Source organism: Semicossyphus pulcher, unplaced genomic scaffold (assembly GCF_022749685.1).
Source record: "Semicossyphus pulcher isolate SPU_LCO1_2020_fin unplaced genomic scaffold, fSemPul1.0.p SCAF_6, whole genome shotgun sequence".
NCBI classification, from domain to species: Eukaryota; Metazoa; Chordata; class Actinopteri; order Labriformes; family Labridae; genus Semicossyphus; species Semicossyphus pulcher.
Genome location: NW_027211737.1, coordinates 16,209,485 through 16,233,026, shown reverse-complemented (window position 1 = coordinate 16,233,026; position 23,542 = coordinate 16,209,485). Strand labels below are relative to the sequence as shown.

The 23,542-nt window shown below is 42.4% G+C and overlaps 1 protein-coding gene across 1 annotated transcript in view; it reads right to left on the bottom strand.

The window, feature by feature from the left end:
- The window catches only part of ntrk2a (neurotrophic tyrosine kinase, receptor, type 2a), a 95,690-nt gene that overhangs the window by 20,648 nt on the left and 51,500 nt on the right, over positions 1 to 23,542 (bottom strand). The window contains exons 13-14 of the mRNA XM_069683634.1: positions 12,423 to 12,611; positions 5,193 to 5,323 (exon numbers count right to left, since the gene is read on the bottom strand). Coding sequence (XP_069539735.1) covers positions 5,193 to 5,323; positions 12,423 to 12,611 — 320 coding nt within the window. The remainder of the gene's footprint in view (positions 1 to 5,192; positions 5,324 to 12,422; positions 12,612 to 23,542) is intronic.

The following is a 23,542-nucleotide window of genomic DNA, read 5'->3' as shown; positions in this document are numbered from 1 at the left end:
CACTGCTGGCTGATGGACAGCACGTCACTAACTGTGATTTTTTTTCAAGTCGCCAAAGACACCCAGTCTGTAATACTGCAAACCTCATTCGGCGATAGATAGAGACTTAACAGACATTTATTTCCATGAAAATCTTTGAGATTATCGCTTTAAGCCATTAAAGACCTTTACAAAAGTGGCACATATTAGTTCTATATTGGCCACTACATTGAGCATGACTGTTGACTGATGATGGTCTCCTGAAGCCTATTAAAAAAATCACACTTCATACTGAACACACTGCAGTTTATGTAGCCTGTGTACACTGTGAGGTCCTGGTAAAAGGAAACCTGGGATACAACATTTGATGAAGGAAAATACAGTTTCTTTCCTGGCAAACACTGAAATGCTCCGCTGGGCTCAATCAGCAACAGAGCTTTTCAATGCATCAAGTAACCACTGTAAGAAATCACTCGTCTCTGAAGGCAAATATTGATGTTGTATTCAGGAATGTTAAAACAGCCTGCGAGCCACAGATATATGCGTATGAACTATCGCCTGTATCTATGTCTCTGAACTCAGAGCTGCATTAACTCTCAGGCTAACAGTCATAATATTGCTCTGTTAGTCATCCAGTCTGCGCACACTCAGGTCCCAGGACAAATAAAAAGCAATCAACAGCCTCCAGCTGAGGAATGTAGTGACTCACATTTACATGTGTGAAGGAAGTGCTATGATGTTCCTGATTGATGGCATGCATGAGTGTGTATGTATATTTCAGTGTGTTCCTGTGATCGATGGAGCCTCAGTGTGCGAGGTACAGTAACAGTAAGACCTGCTGCTGTATGATGCCTGACTGGCTGATTGATAGCTGACTCTAAAACCAGGACCATTAAGCTCGATTAGTGAGTGGAGCTTATTGTAATGAGTTATGCACGGAGGAACATGTTTCTGTAATACACGCATGACAGAGTGCAACATAAGTGCAATATGTACATGAGAAACAAGGTGCTCATTAGGGGAGGGGTCACTTAGAGGAACATATACCTGACTACAGTTGACAGTGGAGACGCTGTAATGATGATAAAATGAACTGACACATCTTGGCACTGCTTTCCATATATTGTTGATGTATTTCATTCAGACTGTTGGCTGGCAGCAAATCAGTCTGCAACACCAGTTTAGAATACACGTAATGTAATGGTAATGGTTCAATAAAAATAAACATTGCGATATCATGGCTTTGTCATTTCTTCAACTATAATCTGCATCTCTCTACTTTAATTAAATAATTAGTATATTTTTGGATGCACCTAATATATAAATAACCTGATAACCACCTGCTTTCCAGTAGTGGAGCTGGATCGTGTACCAAACAGAGCGCCCTTCTAGTGGAGAAAAAGAGATAACGTGCCCTCCTCAAGTTAACAACAAGCTGTGGTGCCGGGTGCCTTGCCTTGCCCTGTCGCCTAGCAACAGGTAGCTAGCAGGCTAACTAGCTTTTATAACTAACGTCACATGACTTTACCTATTATTTTAAAGAGAATTTGTTTCAAGGCCCCTTTCGGGTTTTTTTACACGTGTAGCGCAGCTTTTTGATTGAGTTGAAACCAAAAACTTTAACATTTAAAAGTGTTTTCCTCGGCCGTTTAAGAATCCGCCGTCTCGTTTCAATTGGTGTGCAATGAATCTCAGGATACATTGGCCTACTAAGGATGCTACCAATTGATCCTTTGTGGCCTGGGAAAAGGACGACGCATTTGTTGGCTGCATCTGAAGGAGCCTTCCAAATATGACAGCCTTGGAGGTGGCGCTGTGACACAATACGTCCTTCGAAGGATGCAACTCCTGAATTGAGACACAGCAACCGTGGAAAAAACTAGGTGCTCTTCAGAGTGACCTTCCATTGGAGAAAACAAGATAACATACGCAACAGGTTGTAATAACCGGCCTTTTGTGTTGCCCTTCTTGTTCCCTACTGGTGGAGAAAACAAGATAACATGTCAAACTGGGCGACCCCCTACTGGAGAAAATGAGAAAACCTGCCCTACAGGTTGTGCTTCTTGTGGATTAAACGTGGTGATGTGCCTTACAGTGAGCATTTCCAGTCAGTGACCATTATGTGCACTGGTATCCAAACACATGCAGCTTGTACCCTTTTAATTGTATCACTCCTTCCCTTCAGACAGCCTTAGTTCGCCACTGGGTAGTGCTGTGAACTCCAGGAATACACCATATTTATTTTGAATTACCTCGTTGTTTCCAGTGATTCTGTTAACTCAAAAGAAATAGTCCCTCCTTGTTTGCATTGTATTTTGGGTCAGTTTGCCCTCTACGTAAGGAGAAGCGAAGGCAATTTGATTATATATGTGAAAAAATCTGTTTCCCCACCAGCTTTTCATCACATCTGCTTCATCACCGTGTTGATGCAGCGCTGAGCAGGAGGAAGAGACAAGTGGAGAGGAATGGTGAGTCATGTTGTTGTCGTCAGTTGACAAAAAGACGAGGACGGGAAGCGCGTACTATAAGCAGGTGGTACATTAGCTAATTGAAAAGGAAAAAAAATCCAATTGAGCCGGTTAAATCAATGAAGTGACTCTAATGATTACATGATTCATCTACATCGTGTCTACATGCTGTTTGACAAACACTCTTTATTTTTAGAGGAAGTTGAGTGCTGATTGTAAAATGTTTTACCAGATTTGACGTGCAGTCAGCAATGCAGCATCTTGTTTTACAACCAGGAAATCTGCTTCCTGGGATTCTTTCAGGTGCATATTTTACCGAGTGCTCAGCCTGAGCTGAAGCTAAGCTGGCAGCAAACATCAGCGGGGCCAGCAAGCGGTTTAGAGCTAAGCCGAGGAGAGACAGGAGGTGTGGGAAGAGACAAGAAGGTGGAGGATTTAGGAAGAGATTGAGGAGCTGCAGAGGGGAGAGGAAAAAGTAGTGCAGGTGAGAGTTAGAGGTGAAGTGCTGAAGACGGAGGAAGTGGAGGGGTAAAGGAAGGAGAGGGGGGTCTCTCACTGGTCATGTATTGTTAATGAGAAGCTCTTCACCAATCCGATCCTGTTTCACCGCAGACCAGGAGAGAAAGCGTGCTTGATGGAGAGATGGATGTGAGGGGAGGATGCTCTCTGGGAAACCGTTCAATTTGACCCCCGGAAGTCAGCGGTTTGATTGTAATTCCACCTTTTCGCTTAAAGAGAAACTCTTGAAAGGAAAGACTTTCTAACAATAGCAGAGGAAATGGAGGAGAGGCGACTGCAAACATGAGGTCTTTATACTGCACAGAGGCCGTATGAAGGATTTCCTTTAAAAATGCCTCCAATACATTTCAGGATCACACGCTTATCTGCTGTAAACTGTTCAATATTTCAAATGTATTTCAGGTCCTGGATCTCATTTCAAAGTAACACAGAGAAAGCAATAACTTCACCTTCAGTAATGACATTATGGGCTGTATTTTTGTGCCCACAAACTCTCTGCAGGAGGAAGGATTTTCAAAATATCTCATATTGAAACTAGACTCCTCATAGATTGAGTTTCCTTCTTTGTGATGCAGGCTGGATGGTGTTTGTTTTCCTTTTTAAACACAATCTGTCCGTCTATGTCTCCTCTTTGCACTGTGATAGCTGTTTGTTGTTTAATGAAGTGATTGCAGTGGCTCGCTCAATCACTTTACCCTGTATAATCTCACAGTTAAAGGACAATTTAAAATACCCCGTTTAAACAAATTCTCTTTCTTGTCATACTTCTCATATAATACATTTAAATGTATAAAACACTTGGCCTGTGAACCAAATCTATCAGCACATGTCTTATTTGTTATGGCAGATGTGTCTTCCCCTCCCATTCCCATATATTTACATTGGACCTAATTCAGCTCGAGCAAACCACAACTGTTTATTTAATATGGGGCGGGTTTGATGTGACGACTGACAGGACCGTACATGAGGCCTTTTTCATAACCGACCATGATGGATGTTGAACGTTCCACACCCGCTCTTGTGCAGTAATAAATTCACTGGACAAAAGTTCATGTAACGTAGAAATGGAAAGTGTTGGCGACCAAATGATGTCATGCCCAATGTCTGTGTATTGTGATGAGTTAGAAAACATATGAATGTTATACAAGCTGCAAGTAGTAGAAAAAAGTATTAATCTACATCTGATTTTTCTTTTTTGCTCCACCTACTTAACTAACTCTACAACTCAACTGAAACTAGACCTTTGTTGCCAAGCAACCCAAACATTCTCCTGCACTCTATCTACTTTGTGTCAACAAGGCCCCGTGTCCACATCGCACCCTTTTCTGGCAGAAAAGCACTGGCAGGGCGCTGGGGAGCTCTTGGGATGAAGCGCTTGTGCGTTGAGAGAAAAAACGCTTTGTTTCTATGACAACAATAAGTTTAATTTGCTACACAGCTAACAACAAGCTTACAACGCGTAGGGCGCTAACACTTACCAGCAACAGTGTCCGGCCGATCTGCTCCCACAAATGGGCTTTTCGGTCTCTATTGTGATTGTTTGTCATATCGTACAGCTCCAGGTAGACAGAAATGGCCAAAAGTTGTTCCTCCATGTTTGGTTGTAACCAGGGTGACGAGTAACGCCCCATCTGATCGGTTGCCTAAAAAAGGCGGCAGTGACGACACCAGCGCCTTTCTGAAAAGTCAACTCAAAGCACTCGGAGCGCCGGCACAAAAAAGGCGGAGCACTCTGAAAAAAGGAGGTGCAGCGCTTTTTCTCTAGGCGGCCACATACGCTCTGTCCTCATTGGGAACAATTGAAAAGAGACGATGGCGCTCAGAAAAAGGGCGCTATGTGGACACAGGGCCTAGATTACCACAGAGCAGTTACTTTCTATCATGTACATTTATCTGTGTGTTTCAATTTATCATCAACCAGTGAGATAAGAGGCTGCTGTGTGATTCAGAGGTACCAGCTTGATTAATGTAGACATACACAGAGTCTGCTTTCATTTTAACAGTATTATTCTTAACGCCACTGGCTAAGGCGGAGTGATACACAGAGTGAAAAGTCCCAGAGATGTTGCTCTCTATATCACCACTCATGGAATGCCTCTCGTCCAATCAGATTACTTGGTCAGAACTAACTGTTGTATAATAGTGTGTTGAATTTTTACGTGCATAATCACTGGGTCTTTGACATTTGAAAAAGTATTTATAAGGACCATGAGGCGCCCAGGTTACCTTGACAGCCACCAGTATCTTCTCCTGGTCGGGCGAGAGGTTGTAACACTCAGCCAGGAAGACTTTCCCGAAGGCTCCCTCTCCCAGCTCTCTCTTCAGCACGATGTTGTGTCTCTTTATGTGCTGGACGACTGTAAGGAAGAGGAGAAATCAGCTTTAAACATGGAGGAAAAGACACAGGGACAGGGTGTACGTTCATATGAGATCACGACAACAAGATGTCTGTAACATTATGACGAGTTCCCTTCAGGTGTGGTTTGTCTGCTTGTCTGGCTGTGAGACAAATCTACAACACACTGAAGTGATTTCATCAAAATACAATAAATGTTATCGTGTACATTTGGAGAAAAACATCTGCAGGCTGTTCTGACTGAAAGGATTACTGGCTGCTTTTCTAAAGTATGTTATATCTTAAATGCGTGGGATTCGTCAATATTCTGAAATGATTTCCTGTTACTCACGATCCAGATACACATATTTCTGGGGGCCAATTTTATTGTATTATAATTTTAAATGTAAGTAAGCAGACGGAGAATCAGAACAGATTTGAATAGTGTATGTTTCAGGATATTTTCCTCTGTTAGATAAATACATCATATGGATGCAACAGTAAATAAGCAAAATCCCTGTTTGGACATATTGGATTTGGTTTCTACTCTACTGTAAAACATGTCTCAGTGTCTGTTTTATGTACGTAATCCCTCCTCGCCTTCTGCTCACCCACAGTTGGATCACCGTCGAAAAACCTGCTTTCTGTTGCTAAGTAACTTGTGACTCTGTGCCAGATGATTTTTTTTTACAAAATTTGGCATCTCACCTCGTTCGTGTACAAGGTTTTATTCTGCACAATGATACACAGCGTGGTGGCCTCACTGTGACCTCGCTAAGCCCTGTTTTGACTGCAGGCCAGATGTGCGACTGTCTGCATGCAAAGGAAACGCGTAGTATCCTATAATACAAGCACAGGGGTACTTCTTAAACACACACACACACACACAGACGGAGAGAGAGAAAGAGAGAGAGGGGACACCAAGGGCCGAGATTTATCTGTGATGTGATTAAGAGGCGCATTTGAAGAAAAGCTGTCCACTCAGAATATCACATTAAAGGCCAGCAAGACCCTCAGAAGCTGCATCGATCTACAGTGTAAGCTACCGAGGTCCACTATAACCCAATATTGTACAGACTGAGAGAGAGAGAGAGAGAGAGAGGGAGAGAAGAAACAGTGCTGGTCCACATCAGATATTCAGAAGCATCTAGTTCTCAGTGTGAGATTGTACCAGAGGAGAAGGAGCACAGAATAAGACAAAACACAGTTACTACATATCTGAACAAATTGAGTTATAACCCTTTCTGGCTTTCTGACATCTAATTCATATATGCAGAGATATTATGACACAAAAATATGTAATTTCCATAAAAAATCCTTTTAAATTTGCATGAACTAACCAGCAAAATGGACCTTAAACCAAACAAAGGGCAGTATGTGCACTTAGTGACACACCGTATGGCTATTCTGTGCACTGCAGGGTCGCATGCAGTAAGGGGGGTATATAAAGTAAAAGCTAGCTAAAACTAGAGCGCATTTTTAATTATTGATGTTTTTCCCTGTTGTTATCCGTAAACGCAAACATCCATTTTTTTTTGAGCTGATGGTTTTTGACTAAAGTGAATTTCACTAGAAGTGTGGATTCAGTTTCTTTTAAATCACTTGCTTAAAGCTGCTGTGAGGAACTTTCAGTTTGTGTTGATGTTGGCGCCCCCTGTGGACAAAGCCATACCTCTTATCTCTTTGCTGATTTTGTCCTGTACATGCTTAAGTGGTGATTTTTAACAAAACATGTCCTCCTGCCTTCTTTAACAGTCATATGTATCATTCACTTTAAATATTGTCCTGGAAAATGTTAACGAAGGCAGCGTGCAGTTAATTGCTTCATCTGACACCTACGCCCCGCCAGCAGTTTCAGGCATTAAAAATAACTATATAGAAATAATCAATCTTGTCGCTGAAGGGCTGGTTTGCTTTTGTAGCTCATATAGAGTCATCAGAATTAAATTCAGTCTGTTTCATAAGCAGTGAAAAAACTCCTCACAGGAGCTTTAAGTATAAAATTGATTTCAATATATATATTTATAGCTCAAGGGCAGATAGAAACTTAGCTAAACACAGAAACAATTGATTCTTTTGGTCTTAAAAAATGTGTTGAAAATAGACAGAAGAGCTGGCCGACTACTGTAATGTACATATTTATCTATATTTCTTCAAAGCAAATGCTAAATGTTTTGTACAGCACAAAAATCTGACAGAGATGGTCATTCTGGTGGAGCAGGACTGACATTTGGGAGGTTAGATTGCTCAGCCTTGGAGGTATGTTTAGGCAACTAAAGCACTCTGGTCAACGTCAGGAGAGGACGGAGAACTTTTGGTTTAGTCCCGATGAATCAAACAGGTTATGTGTCGTATCTAAGTCACGGTTGACTTTTTTAACCCAGTTGTCAAAGTCCCTGAAGTGTTTAAATGGCTCAAGCTTTGGTTGCAACAAGTGGTTACTGTGGGGAAAAACTATTTGCAGATATGTATATGTATAATTTGGCAAATACTTTCATTACACATTTCCTCATTGTGTTAATAAAAACATAATTCAAACCACATTATGTTTCTTTGGTCAATTGCAAATTTGTATTGTATAAACTTGATGGTTACAGTAGACAGGCATTAGTATGTGAAGGAATCACTGCAGTTAATATCACGTCGTCCTCATGATTGCCTTCAGTTCAGCAGGTCACAGATGTCGGTGAAACAACTCCCTGTGCAGCAGCAGCAGCAGCGCATTAAACCCGCATCCCCACGACACAACTACCGACCGTTTAACCAGCTAATAACCTCACCGCACCATTTCCTGCTGTGGTTGTGTAATAAGCGTTCACCCATGTAAACCCCTGGCACCACTTCTCCATAATTACTCCCTCAAATAGCAAATAAATTGATGTCTGCATACCAATGCTGCACCGTTTTTGTCCTTTTTTTTTTGGTGCTGTCCTCAAAGCTTTTCCTGATTTTTCTCGCTTGTCTTTTTCGTGTATTAAGAAGTGTCATTGGAACTAATTTTGCATTCATGAATTCAAGAACTCCCCGTAATCGCTTCACAGAGCAATCAAGAACTTTTCAAATCAACTTATTTGATCTTCTGTGGTCTTATTTTACTCATGAATTCTGCGTTCCAGCTGTCTGCTTTTACCAATTTTCCTCTCCTTCTTCCAGCCCGCGTTCATTATTAAACCTTGTCTCTATTTGCAGCGCTGCACATCAGCCCTCGTCTGCTCACTCAGTATCCTTAATTAAGATCTACAGAAATATTATTCCCCATTTACCAAACTTTACACTCTTATTCTCTGATGTTTTTCTTAATTAGTACCCGTTTTCCATGCTTATCATATTCGCTCATTTTCCCTCATTTAGCATGGCTCCATTCAGCCTCATTATCTCGCTCTCACGTTCCTTATTCAGCCTCCCTCTGTTCCAGCGTTTATTCCTCCCTGTTGCCGTCCCCTCAGCTATCACTCTTAAATCATGAACATCTAGGCACATGTTCTTCCTTATTCTGTTGCTCCATCACTCTTTTTTCCATCACTTGTTTATGACGCCGCTGACATCATTAACATCAAGAGGAATAATATTTCCCATCAAACACCTCCTCTACGAGCATTCCAGTCGCCCCCTTTTCCATCGTCCTGCAATGTCTCCTCACCTACGCTCATTAATCTTATGAAAAACTGAGAAATGATTGCCTCCGGACGTCATTACTATTCCCTGTTTTCCGTCGGCCTCTTCTCCCATTCCTTGTTTTCCACCTGCACACACTCCTGCAATGATCCTGGATTCAGCATAAAACAGCTTGAACAGGTTGGAAATGGTGTGTTTGGTAGGAGCAAATCGATAGGCCAAACACACAGCCGTGTTTGAGAGACGATTTAAGAATAAGACCAACAGAGACTTCCAACCTTTTCTCCATCAGCTAACGCAACTCATCTTTTCTTTTTTACACTGCACCTCCCAACGATATGTCCTCCGATCTCCATTTTTACAGCCTTAGTCTGTATGTGTGTGTGTAAATGGGTGTTTTCAAATGCTGTGTTGACTTATGAACAACATTTTCCAGAACAATGGTAATCCTCATTCCCTAGAAACAACACAATAAAATCCCTAATGGATCTGCTGGGATGGAAAAGGGCGGAAAAATTGAGAGATATTGAACACAGAGCCAGGAGGAAGGTGTAACATACAAAGATGGAGACAGGAAAATCTCCTCAGAGCGCCGAGGGTTTAATTACTTTTAGACCTACAACTATGAAAAACTCACATGTCCGTAGTGTTTTATAAGCTCTGGTTTGAGACAGTATGTCTAAACATCCCTAATGTAAGGAATAGTTTGTCATTTGGGGAGTTATTATTATGGCTTTAACATAGCAGAATTGATATCACACCCATGTCTGTACAGTGAAAAGGTCGCTGGAGCCAGCAGCCAGTTAGCTTAGCATAAAGACTAGAAGAAGGGGAACCAGCAGGCCTCCAGGGAGTAACTGTGTGTCGAAAAGAAACTACCAGAGACGTGGACTTGAGACTTGGTGACTTGGACTCGAGCTTGCTGTTTCGATGACTTGCGACTTGACTTGACAAAAAAAAGAAATGACTTGAGACTGGACTTGGACTTGAGACATGACACTTGGGTGTCAGTCAAACTCCTCGCTATGGCAACACTCAGCATCTAAGACCCCCGCTACCTGATGTTTGTTCCCCAAAGAGAAGCCTCATCAGTCGAACCCGTTACTACTCAATACGGTCTCAAAGCAGACCATCATCACGGCTGTGTCTGTGCCAAGATAATACAGATACAATAATATACCCTATAATTATTCTGTATAACAAACAAAATGATTCAAACCAATTTGATTGTCTATCCCCTTCCTATCTTTCCTAACGCTGTCTAACTCCCAACCTCTGCAGAAGATGGCTGGAAGCAGAAAGACTAGAGGTCCAAAAATCTCCAAAAATGGCAGCAGCAGCTCTCTCAGAGGATTGAGAGAAAACAGGATAATCTCACCTAATCGTCAAACCCCCATTTCTGTTCAAGATTGGCTCTGGCCGGCTCTTTGCCAGCAGCCGTTTCAGGGTGGCTGACCACAGCGGAAGAAGAGCTTTGTAATTTTGCTTGAGGTCTTCTGTCTTAAGGATGGATAGGTTTGCAGGATGAGAGTCGCACTGGACGATCTCCTGCTACTTCTACAGAATGTTTTCTTTACTTTGGATCTTGGATAAACAGAGCCGGAAATGGACGCTCAGCTCTGGCACCTTTTCTCCTCTCCTCGGCCTTCTGTTGTGGAATCAGCCTGCTGTGGTTTTTCCACTCTTTCTTTCTCATGATCGTTTGTTCTTGGCTGCTGGTCCTCTGTTTCTGTTACTCAACTGGGCAATCTCCTGGCCTCATCTTTTCATGACGTTCCTTATCCTGCGCTCTTTGACAATATAAATGCAGCATTTAGAAGCTTCTGCTGGGGAGTAAAATCTACTAATACTTAGTTTAGGGAAAGTACAGACAAGGCTCTGAGACGGTATTTTCAGTTAGAGCTTAGTTTATAAGCAGTTTCTGATTTCCACAAAAGAACAGCTTCCTTTGAATAAAACTTGAAGGGCTAATTAAATAAAAAAGCATAAGAAATTCAGATAATCAAATTAAATTACAGGGTTTTTTGTTGCATTTCTGGGTGTGGTTGTTGGGGGGTGTTTGCTCTACGCCCTCAGTATTTCCAATGTCCTCACTACAGCCCTACGTAGGTTGCTTGACGTGCACTCTTACAGCCTGTGTGTGTGCGCTCTCTGCATGATTAGGGATACATTAACACAGTAGTTACCACCTTTACAAATCCAAAGTTTTCTCTTACTGTAAGTCTTTAATAATGCATGCAACACACTTCCCAACAATGCTAACTCCTCTGATGTTATTATTGCTAATGAGCTTTTCACTTCAGAGGTACGCTGAGTCTTCGCATCACAGCTAACAGTTCTGGTAATTACACACGGATCCATCATCTCCGCATGGTAATTGTTGCTTTATTGCTGCCAAGAAGAGTCCTCTGCCATCTCCAGTGTAACCTCCGCTGAGTCCTGCATTCAATATAACAGGCCGCAAGCTGGTTAAGGCCACTCTTTAAAGAGTTCAGTTCTTGGCGTGCAACCCCGTGCCACTTTGCCAAACTGTGTCCATCAAAGGCTGTTGTACGGCTCTGAAAAGGCAGCGGGCCAAATAATCGGTCAGAAACGTTTCAGTATTTATGCTGCCTGTCCGTGAGTCAAAGACGCACACAGAGTAATAGTTGTAATGGCTGTAATATATTAAAAACACTCACGCAGGCACAAACACGCACACACGCGCACACAGCAGCAGGTTATTGACTTTCATTGATCTTCAGCGCTTTCTTTCTTGCCTTTAGGCTGTAAATCCCCGTCTATCTTTTAGTTATATCGCAGGACTGAAGAGGTCAAGCCCCAATCCCCCCTTCATTATACCCCCCTCAAGCTCGCCCCTTAACAGAAAGAGCCTAATGCTGCACACACAGGATGATCATTCACAGCAACACAAGGCCAAAGCCTGTAGAAGCTTTGACTTGCCAATAATCATAATGTCATGTTGATGGACCAGCTCAGTATTGTGTGTTCCCTGTCCGTCTGTCTGTTCTCTCTTTGTCTCCTCCAGTTCTCCTCTAATCATCCAGTTCTGCTTCCTTTCAACACCTCTCTTTTCCCTTCTGTCTGTTGCTTTCTTGAATCAGTAGCATTATAGATAAATTGTAGGTCGTCATCGGCGTAGAGGTTTACTTCCTCCCTGTAGTTGCTCACAGACTCTCGTGTTTTGCTGCCGTCGAGTTTGGTAATGGATGTACATGAGTCACGCATCGAAGTCTCAAACTTATGAATGGATTTGTGCCTAACATAAGCTCAAGCACACACACACACACTTGCATACAAATGCACTTTCTATTTCCCACTTCTCCCTCTGAAATGACAGCTTATCCTCAGCAGCTCCAAGGTCATCGCAATGGCAGCATGAAAGATGTTGCCATGGTAACATCCGTGTATGACAAAAGTGCAGTTAACTCGGGAGCGCGGCTCACAATGGACTGCTAAACATTTGTAGTTCATTTGGGTTAAAGACGGCTGAGAGCTGGACTTACACGTGTCGGTTTTGAGCAGGCTGTTGGTGCTCCTGAAGTACTGAGGGTTTTCTATCACCGGGATCTTGGTCATGCCGATGATCACGGCGTCGGGGCCCATCTCTGAGGAGGAAGGAGTGTTGCTGCCGTTTGAGACGTGATGAAGAGGAGAGGCAGAGTCGTCGTCGTTGCTGATCACTGAAGATGGTCCTGAGAGAGCAGAGAGAGAGGGGAGGGGTTCAGTTGGTTTATCTGATTACGATGATGGAGCGAGACGGAAAAACATTCAGCACACATGTTAATAGTATAAGGACACAAGAGGATTAATTAAGTTGTTAATCTGTTATTAGAAGAGATTGAGGAGATTAAGTGGGGAGATTAAGCTGTAAATATTGATCACAACAGACCACTAAGGAAGCAGAGAAAGATGTCAGGTACATTTTACTACCTTACTTTAGCTCTTTGAACACTTTGAGCACGCTCTCAGGAAGTCCTTCCTCCTTCAGGAAGCTATCTTCACAAGTTATTATCCTTTTAGTTTTTGCATTAAGTTTGTCACATGGACACTCAAATTTGTGTTCATCAATGGTTTAATCGGCAGTACTACTTCCCTATGTTTTGGTAAACGGTGCAATGAAATTTTAATTCATAATAAGGCTCCAAATGTACTCATAGAACTGTAGTCACCATTTGTAACTACCTATATTTTCAACACAAGCTTTCTTTATGAGGGCTTTCAGAGTTAAGGGATCAGTATGCTCAGAAGCTTATTGGATGGCTGAGCAGTGTCTAAAAAGCCCTGTCACCGCTCTGATGTCGTCATGTGTTTTGAGGGAATTTCTGTAACTCTGTGAAAAGAACAATCCAACAAGAACGGCCACCGAACACAGAAATTGGTCAGCTGTGTCTTCACCCAGCTACATCCTGTACTTATCACATGTAGAAAACTGCACAGCTCTGCTAAAAGACGACCTGAAAGTGAACGCCATTATTCCCGAACTGAAACCTGAATTAGTGGTATGCATCTGGAATGAATCCCTGCCAGTCTCAGCGTAGCGTGACGTGCAATGTCAAAGAAATGCAAAGCATTGGGACCTTTCTCCAGTGCTGGCACAGCGCTTAAATGAAGTGTGAAGACAGGTCTGGCTATGCAAGATTACATCCTCACTGTCCCTCCTTTTGCAACCATGAGCCCCATTACACCGGCCAATGGACGTAGGTTTAATGTGCTCCAGCACTGTGAGAAGTCAAAAGAGGACAGACAATAACCTCTCACTAAGTTAGACTATGTTACTCATTGTTAGATATAAGGGTTAGGAGTGTATAGGATGTATAAACAGTCGTCTTGTTTGATAGGAACTAATTTGTAAATCTCAGAAGTATAAAAAGGAGCCTGTCAGAGTCACATACATTGTTGAATGTGCTTGTTTTCATGTCTGCTGGGTTGGTTTTTAGGTCTGTCTCTGCAGCATTTAATGATGAAGTCAAGGAAAGAGAGAGATGGAAATGTGTATATACAAAGCAGGAGGATAACCGAGGGAATTAAGGTATGCCTTCAGAAAGACAAATGCCAGTAATCTAGGAACCTGGAGGAGTAAAAACCAAGAAGTGGGGAAATCAGATTCAGTGCTCTCAGTTGATATAGTGCTATTATCCACAGAAAATATCTCAGGAGACGAAGCTTATCTGTAACAAAACTCAGAAATCTGTCACCGTCTCTCAGCCCAAGTAAGAAAACTGTGGATATTAAAATTCCTGCTTCATACAAACAGACATTTAAAATGCAGAAACAGCACGAAGCGAGACGCAGAAAGCAGAAGAGAGGTGGGATGGCATGAGTCAGACGCTGAACCCAGCCCTTCTACTGCTTTGGCAACAGAGCGGAGGTGTTATAAGTTTCTAATTAAGACAGAAAGAAGAGTGAGAACAGTCCATGAGGCTGAATCCATGTTCGCAACTTTGACTGTTAGACGCCGCCGAGGCACAGCTGATCATTTTCTGTCTTGAGGTTGAGTGCCAAAGAAAACAATTTCCTCTCTAAAAAAACTGTACCGAATAATAGCAGCTACATTAGCAAGTGCGTACAGGCACAGATTGATGCTCACTCTTTGGGATAAACAAACACACCCATACACACTCATATCAATATAGCTACTAAAGACTTAAGCACATACCGGTGGGGGATGCCATCATCTTTAACCCCTTACTGCAACTTCACCTATTTCTGATTAATACCTACTGTATAATCAAGTGTGTCTACAAACAAGTTCCACATTACCAGACCTTTACTGATAGCATATCTGGTCGCTGGTTCTGACACAAATTGAATGTATGTGTGTTTGCAAGTTATCACTGACCCCTAAAAAAATATAGTCGGGAGCCTTTTATTCTGTAGTTGAGAAGCTCACACAAGCTCATTTAAAGCACTTTCCCTGCACCAAGTCATGTAGATGTTTTGTAGAGTTTTTCAACAAAATCAGGGCACTTCAAGTAAACCATTAGACAATAGGTAATTTCCACAGAGGACCTTTTGACATGTCCCAGAGGGAAGGACACTGGTGTAATTTACAAAAGGATTGATGGCTGAATTCCATTTTGCTGCTTCAGGTCCAGGGACTGTACATGCTAGCTCACTGTCATTACTTCCTGACTAATCTGACCCTGGTGTAATGGGGATTGTACTGATTGCCTTCAAGTTTGCCTTCAGGGCCTTTGCGGGAAGTTATTTCACCCAGAAGTAAAGGAGATGTCTGTTTGAGTAATGTGCAAAACTCCAAGTGGACCAATTGTTTAAACCCAAACTTTGATCTTTTCCTAAAACTGGCTTGGAGTCTACATCTAATCTAATTGCGAGTGTTTCACAATGTCTAGCACGTACTTGGTTCGGTTCAAAGTACTTGGATTATTAAACTGTCATTGTTAGGGTGCTGATATTAAGTCATTGTTGACAGTTGGGTCAACGTCCTGTGTTTGACCTCTGGGCTTTCTTAGCCAGTAACAGCACAGTAGGCCAGGACTAGGCAGTAACACCTGTGCTTTTCCTGCTATGACAAGTCACAATGTCTGCTCTGAATTACTTTCCCAATATGTCTACTATAAAGTTATGTTTACTTTCTTAAATACGTCTTGTTGCAGCTTTTTGACACAATAACAGCACAAGTCATTTCCGCAATTGCATGCAATAAAACATATGTTTATGTTCCTCTAAGACCTCTAGTGGCCGTACCAATTCTGACAGGAGCAAAGGAAATGTGGAATTGTTACCTAGTGACAAAGGTGCATTATGACAGTCTCGAGGTAGATGGATGGGCCATCCAACAAAACGTCAGACTCATAGACTGTGTAAAAAGATGGACGACATGACAGCTCCCATTTAGAGCCAAACCATTTAGAGCCAAACCATTTAGAGCGCCCCCTGCTGACTGGCTGCAGCATAAAGCCCGCCTCCTCCATGTTAACAGATGGGACATGAGTCAAACTATAAAATCAAAATAAACGCTGAAAACATTTTTCTCAAACATGATTTCTGTCATTATAGTTAGTTCTTATCGTGCTGATTTACGTCCTCGTGTTCATTTGTCTGACAAGTTTATTTTTAATTAGTTATTAGATGCAGTAAAAAGGATGATTGACAGCTCTGTTGACAAATACAGCTCCTGCAGCCGATGTGTTCCAGATTAGCAGAGTAGAGGAAGGAGACGTAACTAAAACAGTCATTGAAGTTTTCATATCTGTGAACGTTAACCTCAGACCAACACAGTAAGTTAAGTGTGTGTTTTGGTTAGAGGAAGGGGCGGGGCATCGTTACCACAGCCCCACCAGCCGATCTTCACAGTGCAGTGGCTCCAAAAAACGTAATCAGCGCAAGTTGGCAGCGGCTGCCTCGAGGGGATTTAGGCTTCACTTTTGAGTAGATGGATAATCGTAACTATGTGTATATTATCATGTGACGACAAAGCTTATTTTAACCTAAACTATGATATTTCATCAAACCAATGTTTTTAATTATTGATGTTTTAGACATCTTTAAAGGTCTGTCATCATGATGTCATCTGAATGTCTCCACTCTCAGTGGATGATGAAAAATGGCTCACATAAAATATAACTTAAAGTAAAGGATCACTCAGGTTCATGGAGGATGCCTTTCAGTACATTGTCCAACAAGTGCTGTGATAAAAGCCTATAAGTGCTTCAACCCTAAAATATAATCTTATTAATGCATTCCTCTCTGATTTAGGGGTGTGAACTACTTCACTTGAACGTGTGTGTGCATATGTGTGTGTTTATCTAAGGATCTCTTCAAGGGCATAATTGGATGCTTCCATCTCCTCCTGGTCTCTCATCAGCTCATCACCGCGTGTCAGGTTGGGAAAAGTCACAGCAGAGACAAGTTAGAGCACAGGTCTCATCACAGACAGCGAGGCATTATACACAATCACACACACACGCACAGTCCTCCTCTACACCTCTTCAAGACACGAGCGTCAGCCTGCAAACATTGTATTATGAGTGGAGATTGATTTCCCATGAGCACCAAATACAGTAGATGTATTCCCTCTCATGTGGTCGCGTCTGCTGAATTATAACACTGGTTGACATCGTTCATTTCCTCCGTCCCTGGACTCATATCAGGCTCTACTGCTGCTGACAGAGCTTGATTGAGAGGGAGAGACTGAGAGTTTGTTTGTAGTGTGTGTGTGTGTGTGTGTGTGTGTGTGTGTGTGTGTGTGTGTGTGTATATGTTTAAGCCAGCAGGGATGTGAGTGCTGGTGACTCATGTGAGGATTAAAAAGGCCTTGGGAGAGAGAAAGAATGAGAGTGAGAGCACAATAGTTCTTTTTTTTGAGTGTGTGTGTGCAGAAATGTGAATAGTTTTTATGTGTTGTTAATGTGTGTGTGTGTGTGTGTGTGTGTGTGTGTGTTTTGGCTGTAATGTCTTCAGCAGCATCTTTCTGAGCCAAACTTTGCCTGTTATTTCTCACTTTTAACCGTGATGACGTGGGGAGCAAAGAGGTGAACACTGAAAATGATTTGTGTTGAATCAATAAATATTATAACTACTTACTTTGGACCAAGTCCTCTTTGTGATTTTCAAACCGAACTCAACTGTGCGTCATTATCAACAAACGCGTCAAAAACTGTTGACCCCCCTCAAAGTGTCAGCTTATAATGCTTTTAATGTAGCACTACAGCTAATAAATAGAATTATTACACGGCTGTATTAAATATTTGATTCTGATTGGTTAATCACGGCATTCCAAAGTCTGCTAGTTCTCTATAGCAGCCCGTTGCTATGAAGAACAGACCGTTGCTAGGGATTCGGCTGTAATCGCACAATCCTGTCAGGGTTCCGTTCCGTTATAGCAATCTGCTCACTGAACATTATCCCTTACTGAACGGTTGAATAACCACCTATAAAAAGTTAAAAGAAGCTGGTTTGGAAGACTTTTTACATTATGGATTCATGTTTTCATCACAATTGTTGCCAATTAATTTAAAAGTCGCCGAAGTCGTCGAAGTGTAGTAGTGTGTTGTGTGGTTGGAAGACTATAGAAGTGCAGTCCAGTTTATTATAAAAAGAAATGAAGATAGAATTAGGATTTTAATAACCCATCAAGGTGACTTTAATCCTTCACCTACACTGTAAATGTAGACATTCGTTTTTTGTCTAAATTATAAAGAAATTAAAAATAATACACAGAGTCGAGTTGCACTCAAAAAAATAACTGGAGTTGTTTTTGTTAAAGCCACTCAATAAATAATGAAAATGTTGTTGAGAATTAATAGTCAACACGAGTAAACACTTCATAAAACAACCTTGACTGAAATGTACTTGATTAAATAGAATAACATGAATTCATTTTAGTTTCATTCAAATTGCCAAGTGTCATGGTTGTAGTTTTTGTTACTTTTATTTTGGTGTTTTGGTTTGTTCTGCTTTGTTTCCCTTTTCCTCAGTTTGCAGTGGTGTGGCATGGGGCGTGTCCTGAGCTGCAGCTGAGCACACACCTGATTCTCATCCACCAGCAATCAGCGCCTCTATCAAAGCTTGGTCCTCACTCCACCTCCTTGCCAGATAATTCCCTCCTGTTGGGTAGAGCTCTTGCTTCTAGCTGCTTCTAGTTTTCTCCAGTGTGGTTTTTTGTATGTATTTTTCTAATATCCTTTCTCTCGTGTTTTTTCTAGTGTGTGCCTCGCTGCCGCTGAAGTGTGTTTTTTTGAGTTGCTGCATGCTCCTGCATTTCCTGGTCAGCACGTCTCCTGCCACACCACCTGGAGTTTTTGTTTGCTACTTTTTGCTTGGTGATATTTTTATATTTTTGCTTCACATAAATTAAAAGACTGTTCCTGACCTGCTACTGTGTCTGTGTCCGCAACTTTGGGTCCAACTAGTCAAAAACTTGTCAGCCAAGGACGCAGCAGAAAGATGATGTATTTGATCTGATCATGGCTTTTTGTTCTTTCATAATTTTAAACTTATGAAATGAGGGCGGCCATTTTGCATTTTTACATCTAACAGAGCTAAAACATGGGCTGATCAAAGACAACAATGTTTTCCAATTTTCTCTTATGGATAGATTTTGCTTTGAAGAAGTTAAGCTGTAAGCTTTCTGATTTCTCTCTTTTTATCTGAACATAAAAAAAGTTAGAAAAGAACGTGACACACATGGCAGTGCAGGTTATTGTCTGTCAGCATGTGTGTGTGTTTGTGTTTGTGTTGGGAGGGGCTGAGGATCATTAGCACAGAGAGGTCTCAGGGTCAGATCGTTATAAATACTGTTAAGCTGAGGGGCAACAAGAGGCTGCGTGCATGTGCATGTGTGTGTGAGATAGCAGAGGGTCCACAGGGATCGACTTGGTAAAAGGGGGTTGAAAAGATGCAGACCTGGGAGGTGGAGGAGGGAGAGAGAGTCGGACAGGAGAGGTGAAGGTATAAGTGGGGTCGGGTCATGACCCAACACTGTTAATAGACATGGAACCGCTGTTTAAACTGGTGCAGACTGGAGGTCCTCGCAGGCGGGCGGAGGGAAGCCCGGGTTAACAGTCAATAAAATACATCGCTCTGCTTTCAGAGTTCAGGTCATGACTGAGAGGTGGGGGGCAGGACGAAAAATGACTATTCTATTTTTGTCTTTAATGATAAGTAAAGGCTTTGCTTTGAGCATGCTTGGTGTTTGACCTCAGTGTGTCTGAAAGGATGTGATGTATTTGAAGGGATTGCCTATAAATTGTTGGTAAAATGTTATTAAAAGGAACATTGTTTCTCCACCTTACCTCCTGATCTACATCACTCAACAAGTAATCTGCTCTTGTCTGAACCCGCTGCAAGAAAAATTAGATTTATAACACTTAATTTACGTTTGCTAGGTTTGCCCATAATTAGGACTGTCCCTGACACACCGTGACACCAAAGTAGTTGCTAATATTTGACTTAATATCAGTAGTAGCACCTCAACACCCCGGAGTAATTTGAATCCATGTGTCTTCGTCAATTTCCATTGGCTATGCTACCATCCAATCAGAGTTCAGCTCATTAATAACGACGTTGTTAAATTAATGACCTCTAGTCCACTCGGCCTGCCTCATTACAGCTTTATGTTGTGAGAATAAGACGCTCGGTAAAACACAGAACAAGTATCAAGTCAATTACAGAAGCCCAGTTAAACAATTGTATCAAGACAGCTGGAAAAATCCCCCAACTTTAAATTTCCAGGGGATTATAGTAGAAACCTAATTGTGCATTATAATAAAACAGGGGTTAACTTTTTTGGACCCTCATCTTGTTGCTGCAGTGTTTCCAGCTTATAGAGAAGAGATGCAGCTGATACTCGCTCCACTTGTTGTGTGATTGTGCTTGGAATTAAAGACGCATTCTGCAGAACAGTCGTTTAAAGTCGGGTCATGAGGTCTGCGGTCTTCACACAAAGTTGGGCTACTTTGATTACATTTTTACCAAAACTTACCCTGATATTTAGTATGAACAAACATAGACATGGGACACACACACAACCACACACAACCACATCACAACATGCTGCTTAAGCCGCTTTCCCACTGGTCAAAAAACCTGCTAACACCAGGCTACAATCGGCATTCAGACCCGGGTCAAATGACTCTGCAGTAGACCCGGGTAATTATGGCCTTGGCTCCGATCGGCAATGATGGGAACACAAAACCTGTGCTAATCTCCGCCCCCTTTCCGGACTGATGCTATCCTCCGTCGGTAACTAACTCAGCTACAGATTCCGGCTGTCTCCATCCAAGCATTGCTCGAACATCATTCCAAATTTTTCAGCGCCGAGTTTGATACACAGACTGAATGAGTAATAGATACAATAAAGACCTAACCACCGTAACATCTTCACTGTTTACTAACCCTGTCTCTGTCGACGCAACAGAAAAGTGACACGCCAGGAGTATACTTCACTGGCAATGGGAAAAGAGACAACCGGCATCTATAAGCAGGTCTTCCTGGGTGTGAAAAATCCCCGCCAATGCGCTAATTTCGGTGGGAAAGGGGTGTTAGTTAACAAAGCAATGAAGCAGCACTTTGACAGTTTAATGTTGTGTGGTTTAAGTGAGTTGGTATCATTTGTCCTGATCCTTTCAAAAAGTAAAAAGTTTGTCTACGAGCTGTGACAGGTGAGGGAAGCTAACCTTGACAGCTAGCTCCCTTTTGTCCACAGCACAGACAGCTGTTGAAGCTAACAGCTAGCTAGATAGCAACCCTAACAGTGGAGAAAGTGGGTAAAATACTGAGAAGAAAAATACAAAACAACAGGAAAGCACCTATTTATGGTGTAACTTTGTAGCTAACACACTGGGCAATGATGGGCTGTTTTTGCCACACAGATCTGGTAGCTCTGATTTCAGGGCAAAGTTGTGATGAAAGAGCTACAGAAGCTACAGGTACAACAAAACAATGGATGAGTCAGACACAGCGTTCCGCAGCCATGAATATGCCCACGTGGACAGCCCAGTCCTAGCCTCTTTAAGTTGTTGCAGTGACAGCAGTGCTGCTGTGGGAGCCCGAGGGTTTGGGATGTGGAGTGGAGCAGGAGTTTTATGGCAGCAGCCTGCACCGGAGCAGAGTTAAAACAATGACTGTGAGTGACTGTATTGATCTCCTTTAGGCTCTCTGGGTGCACCTCAGACAAACTGAAGCCATTTACTGCTGCACGTAGCCCGGGGCGATGGATGTAGAGAGGCTTTTATGGGATTTAGGACATCAGGGCCTGTCAGTCAGTCTGTTAAAACAGATAGGTTGTCTTATGCCCAGAGAGGAACAGAGAGAAGAGTTGTTAGCAGATAGCGGTGGATTTGATGATTTGAGATTACTTTAAAGGTGGTATTCAGTGATGTCAGGGTGCAAGATTGGCTGTAATATGTGGTTTAGATACACTTCAGAGGGGGTGATGGACAACCTAGATAACAGCTAGGTTGAGAAAAACAACAAATTGAACAAGCAAGAGTTTGATCTCTGTAGCTGAAGCTGTTCCACTGAAACCAGCTCGGCTTTGGGTTCAGAAACTGATCTGTGACACGCACTCTTGACGGTTTCACAGGGTTCAATGCAACAAATTAAGCTGCCGTATAATAAATATCCCTTTAAATTTAAAGTAACACAAGAAATCCCTCAATGTAAACCCTCTGATACTGCCTCCTTCACTTGTTTTCTCCAAGCAGTCAGCAGTCACTCAGGCGTCAGGGCAAAGACAGGGCCGCTGCCACCGTTGACCCCGAAAGGTCTCGGTGACCCCTTAAGCCAATCACAATACGCACAAACACACACACACACACACACGCACAACACACACTCACAGATGACTGGTAACATGAACCTGCGTGGTCTCTAAACTGTGCTGTCAACCCGCCGAACACAGGAAGTGATCCATCGATCCAGCAGGAAGGGGGACAGGGGAGGAGAGAGAGCAGAGAGGAGAGGGAGAACTTAAAGACGAACGATGGAGTCAGAAAAGATGGCAAGGACAAGGGTCATACACAAGAAAAATAACTATTTAAAAGAGAAATAAGGACATAGAAGAGATAGTACGAAGAAAGGAGAGAGAAAAAGTAGGAAGGAAACAGTAGATAGGTTGAATTTCCTCGACTCTGCAGTTAGATGTTGTCGGGATGAATCTGCCTGCACAAGCCAAAAGTTCTCCTCTCCTTCGGCCTATCACATTCCCCTTCTCTCTGATAAAAATAGACATTTCCTTGACGTTCTGCATGCGTATCTTATCGTGTATCTCCTTTCTCATCTCCTCGCACGTCTACCGCCCCGCTCTATTTCGTCATCCTCCTGTTATTTTTTTCCTCCCCACATCCTCCTCTCTTAATGTTTTTCCAGCTTCCTCGTAGCCCCCTCAGTCTGATCCTTTCTATTTTTAATATTCAACCCACATTCACCCTCTCATATGACACACTGGAAGACCAATCCCTCCCACTGCAGGAGCGCTCTGAGGTGGTCCGAGACGTGCGAGCAGCGAAGGAAGCGACAGAAGGAGAAATTGGACTTTGGAAATTGGAAGTGAGAAAAAATGAGTGAGTGTTGTTGTGTTTCCAGGATGATTTCCACCAAGCATCTGTTCACCACAGAGAAGAAATGCTTCAAATGATAATCACACAAATGAGGAGATATTTATAGATCAGAACCTTTTTTCATCTTCCCAAACACGTCTTTAACCTGGCACTGCTGATGATGAACAATAAATATAGATTAGATCTTTATATTCTTAATCTATCCGACTCGCTGTGGTGAAAAGTCAGGGTGATTTTACGTCAAACTTTTTAGCTCCACGACATTTATGTGACAGCTTCAGTCTCGTTGTATACAAATGTACAGAAGCCCGAAGCGGACACGCATCCATACAAGACATTTTCTCCGCTTTCCTGTGATAATGAGTACATTTTCGGTTGTTTCTCGAGATCTCGACTTACTTATCTCGAGATAACAACGCTCCACAACCGTAACCTCAGATGATCATAACTCGTATCTCCAGAGTTGCAAAAGGCACAGAACATAGAAACAGGCTCAACTTGCCTCATTAGTGTCGGCAATGGCAGCATGGCGTGTCCTGGTCTGTAAGGTCAAAGTTACCAGCCTGTTTTGTTTTCTAGATCACCGGACAGTTATCCCG